Source organism: Poromitra crassiceps, assembly GCF_964638095.1.
Source record: "Poromitra crassiceps genome assembly, chromosome: 27".
In the NCBI taxonomy this organism is placed as follows: Eukaryota; Metazoa; Chordata; class Actinopteri; order Beryciformes; family Melamphaidae; genus Poromitra; species Poromitra crassiceps.
In genome coordinates, this window is record NC_139650.1 from 9,574,369 (window position 1) to 9,587,878 (window position 13,510).

Sequence of the window (13,510 nt, forward strand, 5' to 3'; positions counted from 1 at the left end):
GCTTTGTGCGATTCTAGGCTTTATGCTGCGTGTTTCAAAGTGTGTTTTCCACCCAGTCTATTTTTGGAATCCCCCACCGCCAGCTCCCAGCGCGATAATGCGCGAAAGTGAAAGCGTTTTCGCCAATCCATTTTACAGTAGAGAATGGTTTCGTCACACTGCTTTTTGCTTGCCTTCCTCTAGTCAGGAAAGCACTGTCGCCACTTAGTGGGTCGGTGGAATGGGTTGTACACGTTGTACACGTCCAATACCTATATAAGAGATGTAAAAGGGTTAGATGCACATCCCACCGTCAAAAAAACAAAATCGATTTTTTTTTACGTAAAAACACGTCATTGGCAGTGAACGGTTGGATTTTGTTTGACGTAAAAACACGTCATTGGCAGTGAACGTGTTAAACTGAAAGGCGGTGGGGTCCAGAATGCTTTATTTGGTGTGAAAAATGATGCCAGAGAGGTCAATTTATGCTAACATGGTATCTTTTGTATGTGTGGAAGTCAAGAATAACACAGATGTGCGTTGTCCCACACTACTAGATGCACAAATACGTAAGGGATAATGTATTGTGAGCCGGTGATTACTGGCGAAATAATGACCGACAGGTGAATGATTGAGCCCGACGCGCAGCGGAGGGCTTAATAATTCACCTGAAGGTCATTATTTCCAGTAATCACCGGCTCACAATACATTATCCCGCTTAGAACACGGCCTACAACTAAATTATTTCAGTAATCTGACAAAAATAATTACGGTATTCAAATTGATTTTTTAATAGCGTTTTCAATGACAAAGCGGTTTCATTCGTAATTGGCACACAAGACACCACAGCTGCAACTGGTTGGCCTAATTAGTAGTGTCTGCAGACAAAATGCTCTTATCAACTGATTAATCCAGGTGTGGCAGAGCAGCGGTCGGTTGTCGAGAAATAATGACCGGTGAATCTTGTTGATTGACCAATCAGAATCGAGTATTCAAGAGAGCCGTGTTCTAAGTAAGGGATAATGTATACTGAGCCGGTGATTACTGTGGAAATAATGACCGACAGGTGAATGATTTAGCCCGACGCGCAGCGGAGGGCTTAATATTCACCTGAAGGTCATTATTTCCAGTAATCACCGGCTCAGTATACATTATCCCGCTTAGAACACGGCCTACAACTAAATCATTCAATAATCTGACAAAAATAATTATTCAAATAGATTTTTTAATAGCGTTTTCAACACAAAGCGGTTTCATTCGTAATTGGCACACAAGACACCACAGCTGCAACTGGTTGGCCTAATTAGTAGCGTCTGCGGACAAAATGCTCTTACCAACTGATTAATCCAGGTGTGGCAGAGCAGCGGTCGGTTGTCGAGAAATAATGACCGGTGAATATTGTTGATTGACCAATCAGAATCGAGTATTCGAGAGAGCCGTGTTCTAATCATCAATATAGCACGGTTTAAGATGCTGCATATAAAATATAATATATAATCAAATCCCAGGAAACACAACAACACATCATTTGAACTGAGCGGTTAGGGACTGCTGCTGTTAGGCGCTAACAAATACATATTATATATATATATATATATATATATATATATATATATATATATATATATATATATATACAACATTATACTGGAGTGTACAGTTGTTAAACTGCCAGGATGGAGCAGCTGCTACAGCTACAGTAAGTCATGTGTAGTTGCAGACATTCTTATTAACGTGGGTATATTATATATGTACAGTGTACAGATTTGTGCTGATCAGCTCTTTGAAACTGGGTCATCATTAGTACTGTACACTAGCTTAGCGTAGCATGTGGCTGTGTGTACACTAGCTTAGCGTAGCATGTGGCTGTGTGTACACTAGCTTAGCGTAGCATGTGGCTGTGTGTACACTAGCTTAGCGTAGCATGTGGCTGTGTGTACACTAGCTTAGCGTAGCATGTGGCTGTGTGTACACTAGCTTAGCGTAGCATGTGGCTGTGCGTTTCAAAGCACACAGAGGAGTAGTAAGTGATGACAGTGTATTTCAGGAGCGTCCCGGAGGCTCGGCTAGCGGAGGTGCGTGGCGCGTTATTGCAACATCCCGCATTCAAATGTGGTTTGGGAGCTTTGTCATCGCACTCGCTCTCTCCCTCTCTCTCTCTCGGTCGGTCTCTCTCTCATCTCTCTCTCTCATCTCTCTCTCTCATCTCTCTCTCTCTCATCTCTCCCTCTCTCTCATCTCTCTTGTCACTTGAACTTCAGCATGGGCCGCCCGGAGGAGACAGACAGCAGTAGCGTTAAAGCAAGAGACATGGGCCCCTATCGTTGCATCGGCGCAGTTTCTAGGCCGAGCAGCAGGCGCAGATCAAAGCAGTGGGCGTGGAAAGGCGCACTTGATATCGTCGTGCTGGCGCTAGATGCAGCCCAAAGCATTACAACCACGCCTTTTAGGCGTAAAATTATGCACCGTCATGCTCATTGGATAAGTGCAATAAACGAATCGCACGCTTGCCTTTTTAGCTCCAATTCCAGTGATCCCGCAAAACCAGACGAAAGCCAAACGCTCTGCCCCCCCCCCCCCCCTCCCTTCATCCAGCCTGTCTGTCTGCATTATAGGCTATTATTCCATATTATTATGCTTCTCAAACCAATCTAACTGCAGTTTCAATACTGCAAGCATGTAAATACGCTACACTATAGCAAGATCAAAGTGAAAATAATGTTCTATGCATCAGCTAGAAAAATATAGCCTATTAGATTGGTGAAAGTTTGTCCAGAAAGATATCATTTTCTCTCGCCTGCTGCAGGAAGGATGATGCACATAAATATACCCTACATTATGTCAAGTCATTGCATAAATGTGTTTTTATTGTAAAACTAAATGTGAAATAGGGCCAAGTTATTGGACGGACATCACAGTATAGCAGATGCCATTAGAAGCGCGTTCCGAAGCGCGTTCCGCTGTTACTTCTCTAAATCACGTTAACTCGACAAGGGGTATATATATGCCCAGGAGGACATATATGTTTCACATAGGGTGGTGTTTTCATTTCGAGGTTTTATTTGGTCCAATATTGAAATGTTGACAATGGCAGGCTGTGTTACCATTACACATTAATTTAGAACTACCTTTTATATCTATTTTGGCTCATTTGGTGGCTATTTAGTAGCGAAATGAAGAAACACAATGCATGCTGGGAACTAAGAGAGAGAGAGAGAGAAGGGTGACAGAGAAGAAGCAGTGAAGGCAAAGAATAGGCCTGCTTTTGAAAAGCGCAAAGCGCTAAATGTAGGCCAGCTCCCAAGATATGACTAGGCTGGTATTTAGCGCCGACACGCCCACTTTGGGACTGCGCCACGCCCATTCGGCCTAAAGCGCATTTGGCAGCCTAAAGCCTATTGCTATCTTGCCGAAACAGGCGCAAGGCACGTTTTTTTGCGGTTAAGGCCCGTAATAGCGCCGATGGCCTGTGGGAGAATAGAGCCCATGGTATCTGTTATACGGATGGAGAAACTCAGGTTGCTGAGGACCAACTCACTTAAAAGACTTTTAATGATCTGGGACCCATCTCTGGCCTACCTTGACGAGGTTAGGGGTGATGGGTGACTCGCCCGGCTGATTTCTCATGGACCCTTTGCGTGGGATCTCATGCACAACATCTCTTACAAGCACAGTATGTGGCTTGTAATATTAAATGTTGATAATATATGTGCGTGGTTTTTCTTTCTTTCTTTTCTTTCCCTGTGTCTGAGCCTGTTCGTATCTGGTTTTTTTTTCATGTATTGTTTTTACAGAAATTGTAAAATAAAATATTGGGTGGGGGGGAACAAGAGGGTGATATACTTTTCGAGTTGAAAAAGTGAGAGCAGGAATACCCGTGCACAGAGTTGGCATGCGGCCTCTCCTCTCTCTCCACAGAGGGTGCTTCTCCACTCTTGAGCTCTCCATGGTGCTGAACCTGCCCTAATTATTAATTATTATTATAATTTAAAAATCCGTTAGGTCACCGGCAAGGGTGCTCTTTACACTTCCTGAAAGATTCAGCGCGATCGCAAATAAATTGGCATAGCTGTGGCCGAACACAATTACTGCTCACTCACTCACACAGACAGACAGACACTTGGCATTCTTATCATAGGGTTCTTTGCACCTGCTGATGTCTGAAAGCAGAACAACAGATTCCATGAGTGGAGATAGCAGCACTCCAAAGAGTGAAAATGCAAGACTTTGCTCAAATTCTTTATTTTTTTTATTCAAGGCGTTTCGGCATGTGCTTTCATCAGAGCATCATTGATGCTCTGATGAAAGTCTTGCATCTTTCATCTTTGGAGTGCTGCTATCTCCACTTCTACAAGTACTGTATCTTCTGTAGCTGAGCACCCACAGCCAAGCAGGCAACTGAGGAAGCGCACCTGTTCTGCATCCCACAACAAAAGATTCTCAGCAGTGCAGTAAAACGTTGTACCGTAAATTCCGGACTATAAGCCGCACCTTTTTTCCAGTTTTTTGGCCTTTTTTGGCCCCTGCGGTGCGGCTTATCTATGGATTAAAAAAAAAAAAAAAAACTCTCTTTTTTAGCACTCTTTCTAACTATAAATCCTATATAACTATAATAAGTTTTAATTTCCTCTCTTGCCCTCTTTTCACCACACTGTATGACACTGTATGACACTGTGTGCACTGTAAAAAACAACACAGGTGGTGTTGTGTTATGTTGTTTTGTTGAAATGTTAATAAATGGGAGCTTCCTCAAACAGCCATCTCTTTCCCGACAATCCCCTCTGTGCATGAACCCTTACATATGGTAATTAAACATTAAAAAACACAATAAAAAAAAAAAAAAAAAAAAATACCATTAAAACACCCGCGGCTTATAGTCCGGTGCGGCTTATATAAGAAAAAAATAGTCAACTTTGCAGGTGCGGCTTATACACCGGTGCGGCTTATAGTCCGGAATTTACGGTACTTGTGCTCCGTCTGTATGTCACCTCAAATGGCTGTTCACACTGTCTCTTACTTGTCATTTTCATGACCCTAAAAAACACTCGTGGTTTCTTCACTATGTGAAGCATCGATTATTATGGGATGTTTCCTCGCTGAGAAACACTCATGGTTTCTTCACTATGTGAAGCATCGATTTTATTTTTTTCCCTCTTTCAGTTCAGACACAAACGCATTAGTAGCCAGTGGATGATGTTTCATCATTTGAGATGGAGTGTTTGTGTGCACGAGTGTGTGTGTGTGTGTGTGTGTGTGTGTGTGTGTGTGTGTGTGTGTGTGTGTGTGTGTGTGCGTGTGTGTGTGAGCGTGTGTGTGTGTGCGTGTGTGTGTGAGCGTGTGTGTGTATGTGTGTGCGTCTGCATCTGTTTGGGATTGTGTGTGTGTTTGTGTGTATGTGTGTGTGTGTGTGTGTTTGTGTGTATGTGTGTGCATGCCAATGGTGTTTTTATTTGTCTATTTGTTTATTAAAACGCCTAAATGACCGTTAGTCTTCCTGGGGTCCAAGACAATACATTCCATAACAGACAATGTAATAGAATACACACATAGAATAATATACTAATATACTAAAACATGTATCTCAAACAGCATGGATCACATGAGAAAAGGAGAATAAAACAAGAGCTAAAAGATTATTTAGAAGCAGATGTAGCAAGGTCCACAAGCACTGTGTGTGTGTGTGTGTGTGTGTGTGTGTGTGTGTGTGTGTGTGTGTGTGTGTGTGTGTGTGTGTGCGTGCGTGCGTGCGTGCGTGCGTGCGTGCGTGCGTGCGTGCGTGCGTGTGAGTGCGTGTGTGTTTGTGTGTGTGTGCGTGCGTGTGTGTGTGTGTGTGTGTGTGTGTGTGTGTGTGTGTGTGTATATCAGTCACTGGGGACTATGCTTGGCTGTGTCCTAGATTCACCAAAGCCAAATGATAATAAGCTAAGATTGATGCTCTCCTCCTCCTCCTCCTCCTATCCTGCTCTCTCTTCTCTCTCATTTCCCTGTTTTCTCCATCGCTATTCTGTCCTCACGTCCCCTATCTCCTCCTCTCCTCTTCTCTTCTCCTCCTCTCCTCTCCTCTTCTCCTCTCCTCTTCTCTTCCTTTACTTACTTAGTCTGATAGACCCTTTTCACGGGGGCCATTTTGTGTCAAAAAGGCAGAATAAACACAGGTGCAATCAAAGCACTAATGAGGGATTCCAAATTCCAATCATGGAAGTCGGAAACCCTCATTAGTGTTTCGCTCGCACCTGTGTTTCCCCTGCCTTTTCGACACAAAATGGCTCCCGTGAGAAGGGTCTATTGCCTTTAGGGCAGCAAGAACCAATATTTTCATTGTCGATTAATCTGTTGATTATTTCCTCGACTAATCCATTAGTTCTTTGGTTTATGAAATGGTGAAAAATGTTGATCACTTTTTCCACGAAGCTCAAGATGACATCCTCAAATGTCTTCTTTTGTCCTCCTGACCCACTGTCCACAACCCAAAGATCATCAGTTTACTGTGATAGAAGACTAAAGACACCAGAAGATATTCACATTTAAGAAGCTGGAACGAGAGAACTTTCTTACTTTCTTAAAAATTAGTCAGAATGATGAATTTATTATAAAAATAGTCAGTGATTAATTTTCTGTTCATCCACTTATCCAATAATAGACTAGTCGTTGCAGCTCTACCATTGTTATTCTGTCCTCAAATCCCCTCTCCGCTCCTCTATATGTCTCCTCTCTTCATGTCTCTCTCTTGTCCTCTCTATCCTGAGTCTCTATATATCTCCTCTCTTCATGTCTCTCTCTTATCCTCTCTATCCTGAGTCTCTATATGTCTCCTCTCTTCATGTCTCTCTCTTGTCCTCTCTATCCTGAGTCTCTATATGTCTCCTCTCTTCATGCCTCTCTCTTGTCCTCTCTTTGCCTTACGTCGCCTCACTTAACTTCACTCCTCTCTTATTGTTGTTCCTTGACATTCTTTACTTCTCCACTCACACCTCCTCCACAGCTCGCTCCTCTCCTCTCATCCTCTCCTTACCTCACCTCACTCCTCTTTCTTTGTCTGCTCTCCTCTGCTTCTCTTCTCTACCTCATCACTCTCCTCCCCTCTCCTCCCTGTCCTGTCTTTTCCTTGTGTCTCCTCTGCTTCTCTTCTCTACCTCATCACTCTCCTCCCCCTCCCCTCCCTGTCTTGTCTTTACCTTGTGTCTCCTCTGCTTCTCTTCTCTACCTCATCACTCTCCTCCTCCTCCCCTCCCTGTCCTGTCTTTACCTTGTGTCTCCTCTGCTTCTCTTCTCTACCTCATCACTCTCCTCCTCCTCCCCTCCCTGTCCTGTCTTTACCTTGTGTCTCCTCTGCTTCTCTTCTCTACCTCATCAGTCTCCTCCCCCTCCCCTCCCTGTCCTGTCTTTACCTTGTGTCTCCTCTGCTTCTCTTCTCTACCTCATCACTCTCTCCTCCCCTCCCCTCCCTGTCTTGTCTTTACCTTGTGTCTCCTCTGCTTCTCTTCTCTACCTCATCACTCTCCTCCCCTCTCCTCCCTGTCCTGTCTTTTCCTTGTGTCTCCTCTGCTTCTCTTCTCTACCTCATCACTCTCCTCCCCCTCCCCTCCCTGTCTTGTCTTTACCTTGTGTCTCCTCTGCTTCTCTTCTCTACCTCATCACTCTCTCCTCCCCTCCCCTCCCTGTCTTGTCTTTACCTTGTGTCTCCTCTGCTTCTCTTCTCTACCTCATCACTCTCCTCCCCCTCCCCTCCCTGTCCTGTCTTTACCTTGTGTCTCCTCTGCTTCTCTTCTCTACCTCATCACTCTCCCCTCCCCTCCCTGTCCTGTCTTTACCTTGTGTCTCCTCTGCTTCTCTTCTCTACCTCATCACTCTCCTCCTCCTCCTCCCCTCCCTGTCCTGTCTTTACCTTGTGTCTCCTCTGCTTCTCTTCTCTACCTCATCACTCTCTCCTCCTCCTCCCCTCCCTGTCCTGTCTTTACCTTGTGTCTCCTCTGCTTCTCTTCTCTACCTCATCACTCTCCTCCCCCCTCCCCTCCCTGTCCTGTCTTTACCTTGTGTCTCCTCTGCTTCTCTTCTCTACCTCATCACTCTCCTCCTCCTCCTCCCCTCCCTGTCCTGTCTTTACCTTGTGTCTCCTCTGCTTCTCTTCTCTACCTCATCACTCTCTCCTCCTCCTCCCCTCCCTGTCTTGTCTTTACCTTGTGTCTCCTCTGCTTCTCTTCTCTACCTCATCACTCTCTCCTCCTCCTCCCCTCCCTGTCCTGTCTTTACCTTGCGTCTCCTCTGCTCCTCTTCTCTACCTCATCACTCTCTCCTCCCCCTCCCCTCCCTGTCCTGTCTTTACCTTGTGTCTCCTCTGCTTCTCTTCTCTACCTCATCACTCTCCTCCCCCTCTCCTCCCCTCCCTGTCCTGTCTTTACCTTGTGTCTCTCCTCTGCTTCTCTTACTAAGGCCTCGGCCAGCCTGCAGGGAAATCCAATTCGTTGCTCAAATCAGATCTTGAAGACAGCCTGTCCGCACTGTTATCTGTAAGTGATCAGATTGGATTTGTGTGTCCAGACATCAGCAGCCCAGAGTGATTTACAGAGAGAGTGACGCCAATGGAAGTCCAGAATGCATGACTCACGTAGCTATAGTGTGTGTGTGTGTGTGTGTGTGTGTGTGTGTGTGTGTGTGTGTGTGTGTGTGTGTGTGTGTGTGTGTGTGTGTGTGTGTGTGTGTGTGTGTGTGTGTGTGTGTGTGTGTGCGGGCGAATAGTTCCAGCAGGAAGTACATCTGAATACATCAAATAAACCTGATCATATCAAATGTTATTCTTTAGACATCTTTACCCTTTCCAAGGACATCACAAACGGTCCATTCTGCTGCAACTCTACAGCGCTGCTTCATCCAGAGCCTTACTTCCTGCTTAATCCAGAACCTTACTTCCGGGAACTATTGCGAGGTTAAAAAACTGGTCTATAGAGAGCCGCAGGGATGACATATTTTTGTAGTCAGAACGCGGAAGTCCCGGACTTCCTGGTTCTTCACTGTTTCTTCACTGGGATTTTTGAATGGGTTTTTGCCACGATGCTTCAAATAAGGTCTCTGGGCAAGGCAAGCTTAATCAAACGCGAACCAGAGTTCAGTCAGATAATCTTCACACATGAGGACCACTTTCATGAGTTTTGTAGCGTAAATGCGAGCCCTAGAAGTAAAAAGCTCGAGCTAAGCTAATCCAGAACTACACACTGTCGCATAGGCTTCCACGTCACGTCAGCACTCAACCTGGACTGTTGTTGATGTGTGCACTGATTACCCCGGGCTGAACGGGCTGAACCAGGTGAGGGAAAGAGAATTTCCGTCTTCGTCCTTTGAAGTGATGACGTTATTGACGTATAATATCCCCATCGACTCAACAGTGTAGTCTCATTTAGCCGTTTGCTAGCTAGCCGCCCTTTTAACGGCACGTAAAAGCTTCAAAACTCATAAAAGTGGTCCTCGTGTGTGAAGATGATATTACTAAACACTGGTTCGCGTTTGATTAAGCCAGCGTTGTCCAGAGAGATTATTAGAAGCATCGCGCCAAAAACCCATTCAAAACTCCCATAGGCGAAAACAGTGAAGAACCAGGAACGTTAGCATCGATGATTTCCAGACTCGTTCCTGCGGCTCTCTATTGGATTGAATGGAGATGACACAACTGTTATATCTCTATGGCTCTGCAGCAGCATATCTGCATGACAGAGATGTCTGAAAAGTGATTGACGTACGCTTTCCAATGAGAAAGCATGACAAATGGAGATCCATCATCTCACCATCCAAACACTCACGCTGTCAACAGTCCCGGTGCAGAAAAAGTGCCCCACAAAGTGCCAGCAGATCATTTATATCAGTGTCTGTTGTTCTTTTCTGTTTCTTTTTGCTGGACACACACACTCAGGTCAGTAATCTGTCTGCAGCCTCCTTCACCCCAATGGAACATGTGATACCTCTCATTCAGACACTTCAAAACTCTTGTCTAATATACCAAATCATAACGATTCTCTAACTCTCATCTTGACTATTGTTTGAACTTGTAAACATCTCAAACGTGTGGGTGGCCAGCACAGGGAAGCTACCCCGCACAGAGTTACGCTGTCGTTCAAAATCTTCTGCACATTTCTGTGATTGTGTATTTGAAGTGTGACTCTCTGTGTGTGTGTGACAGGACTGATGGTTTTGATTATGTGATTGTGTATGAGATGAGATGAGATGAGATAAACTTTATTGTCCCAGAAGGGAAATTTGTCTTGGGCAAAAAGTGCGCATAGCCACATCCTGTGTTACAAAAACACAAGTAAACACAAACAGGACAGACACAGCATTGCACTAAGACACAGTGGTGTAGCCACATCCTGTGTTACAAAAACACAAGTAAACACAAACAGGACAGACACAGCATTGCACTAAGACACAGTGGGGAGATGCCAACTGAGACATGAAATTGCACAGCCCTATTGCACAATTTGTTTAAATCATACATACCCGTAGGTAAAAGAATATAAAATCAACAATAAACAAAACCAGCAGCGGGATAATGGGTAAAAGAATAAAAGAGTAAAAGAATAAAAGAATAAAACATTAAAATAAGATTAAATGAAAAGTAAAAGAAATAAAATAAGAAGGTAAAACATGGGGCTAAGATTACCGTTCCTACTTAAAGTGCCTCCACCTACAAACTATGGGTTACTCCAGCCTGGGGGGAAGAGCAGGCTGTTTGTTAAGAAGTGTAATCGAGGTAGGGAGGAAGGAGAGCTTGTAGCGGTTTGCTCCTGTATCTGCTGGCTCTGAATCTTCTGCCAGAAGGTAACAACTCATATTGAGTAAATAAAATGTGAGAAGGGTCGGTCAGAGCTCTATGAGCCAGGCTGATGACCTTTTTCTCGAAGATGGACTGGAGCGTCAGTGATTCTTTCTTGCCGATCACTTTCATGGCTGTGTTCACCATTTTTAAAATTCTAGATTTGAGCTTGACTGTGAGAGACCCAAACCATGCCGCCATCATGCCATATCTGATCAGGCTTTCCAGCACAGCATTGTAGAATGTTGACATGATTTTGGTGCTCACTCCAAAAAGTCTGAGCCTACGTAGGAAGTGCAAACGTTGTGCCAGTTTTGCACACAGATAATCAACATGGACGTCCCATTTTAACATGTTATCCATTTGTATCCCCAGATACTTGTACGAGCTGACCTGCTCAATTTCCCTGTCACCTATGACCACAGGGTCATGTGCTCTCACTGATCTCGGGTCAAAGGTCATTTCTTTGATTTTGCAGGTATTTAAAATGAGGTGGTTCCTCTCGCACCACTCTTTAAAAGTATCTATCTCCCTGTAGTAAACAGAAGGGCATTCATCACCCTGCAGCAAGCTTCAAATAATAGTGTCATCTGAAAACGTGATGACAAAGTTGCTTGGCTGACTGTTCCTGCAATCGTTGGTGTACGCCGTGAAGAGAAAGGGTGAGCTCACCCCCCCCCCTGGGGGACACCTGTACTGCAGTGTTTAGCAGTGGAGAGGGAAGAATTCACCTTGACCTGTTGAGTCCTGTCTGTTAAAAGAGAGTAGAGCCATTTAATTATGAACGGATTAACGTTCATATTAATTAGCTTCTGGACAAGCAGCTGAGGTCGGAGAGTGTCAAATGCCGAACTAAAATCGGCAAATAAGACGCGTGCATAGGCTTTGGGGTCTGAGTCTAAGTGTTTACTGATCAAGTGAAGGATTTGAAGTGTGACTCTGTGTGTGTGTGTGTGTGTGTGTGTGTGTGTGTGTGTGTGTGTGTGTGTGTGTGTGTGTGTGTGTGTGTGTGTGTGTGTGTGTGTGTGTGTGACAGGACTGATGGTTTTGATTCTGTGATTGTGTATTTGAAGTGTGACTCTGTGTGTGTGACAGAACTGATGGTTTTGATTCTGTGATTGTGTATTTGAAGTGTGACTCTCTGTGTGTGACAGAACTGATGGTTTTGATTCTGTGGTTGTGTATTTGAAGTGTGACTCTGTGTGTGTGACAGAACTGATGGTTTTGATTCTGTGATTGTGTATTTGAAGTGTGACTCTGTGTGTGTGACAGAACTGATGGTTTTGATTCTGTGGTTGTGTATTTTGAAGTGTGACTCTCTGTGTGTTGCAGGACCGATGGTTTTGGCGTCTGCGGAACAACAAGGTGCAGGAGGGCTACCCCATGCAGATCGACCAGTTCTGGAAAGGCCTGCCGCCGCGCATCGACGCCGCCTACGAGAGATCTGACGGAAAATTTGTTTTCTTCAAAGGTACAGAAGAAAATTAAAAGCCTGTTTGCATTATTCAACATGTCTTCACAGTTTCACGCTCTTGCCTGGAACCAGCCTCTCATCCTGCTTTTGAAATGTCCTCAACAAAGTAAATGGCAAAATAAAGATCGGGTTTAATTTGTTTCGAACTTTCGGATTCTCACATTATGCTGAAGCCCGCTCAGCGGCGCTGAACCTGAATGCCTCTCTTTTTTCTTTAAAAAAGACCTTTATAGAAGCACCCAGGTGCCCTTGAAGGCATCCTGGCCCACCCCGGAAAATGCTGTGTGAACGCAGCCTAACTCATTCTAGTGTGAAAATGTGACTTTTATATTTCTGTCCATTACAATCTTCCAGCTGTGCGAGAAACAGTGTTGTTTGCTTGGGTTCATAAAAGTAATAAAAATGTTAATGCCCCTTTAACAAGCAAATCATCTGATATTTGTGCTTTAGTTAGGATTTGTCAATGGAAAACGTCATACCCTGTCTGCTGCTCTCTCACTCTGTCTCTTGCTTTCTCTATCTCTTGCTCTCTCTCTCCCTCTCTCTCTCACTTTGACACACACACACACACCTCCTAACTGAGTGTCCTGCTATCGCGGCCAGCCAGGAGCAGATATTAATAGCGTTGCTCTCTCAGAGCTCTCTCTACTGTCACACACACACACACACACACACACACACACACACACACACACACACACACACACACACAATGGCTTAGCTCAACCAGGCTGTGACACAATACACACACACACACACACACACACACACACACACACACACACACACACATTTGGACTAGCACAGAGACATGTGTGCACAAGATTCTCTCTCTCTCTCTCTCTCTCTCTCTCTCTCTCTCTCTCACACACACACACACACACACACACACAGAATAAGAATCCAGCGTGTGTATTCTGTTCCCAGGTAACGGCGTCCTCATGTGGCCTTTTGACAAAACAGAACTGCACTTTAAGTTGCAGCCCAAGTTCAGAGTGCTTCATTTTAAATGATTTATTTTTTAACTAATTTTACAAAGTCATGGGAAGCTGGTAGACAGAAATATGGTTAGGCCGGCAGAGAAGGTACCTTTAACTACAATCTAGATTTAGATTGACATACAGTATTTGATTGATTGCCTCCACCTCCTCCATCTGTCTGTCAGCAGGATATATCAGAAAGTTAGGAATAGATTTGCACGGGCGTCTGCCGGGTAGTGTAGCGCTAGATTCCCTGCTTACCAACACGAGGGTCGC

General features: G+C 44.6%; 1 protein-coding gene across 1 annotated transcript in view; it reads left to right on the forward strand.

Moving 5' to 3' along the window:
• The window catches only part of mmp24 (matrix metallopeptidase 24), a gene marked incomplete at both ends in the record, with an annotated part of 91,949 nt that overhangs the window by 71,975 nt on the left and 6,464 nt on the right, over window positions 1-13,510 (forward strand). Inside the window, one exon of the mRNA XM_083661546.1 lies at window positions 12,113-12,251. Coding sequence (XP_083517672.1) covers window positions 12,113-12,251 — 139 coding nt within the window. The remainder of the gene's footprint in view (window positions 1-12,112; window positions 12,252-13,510) is intronic.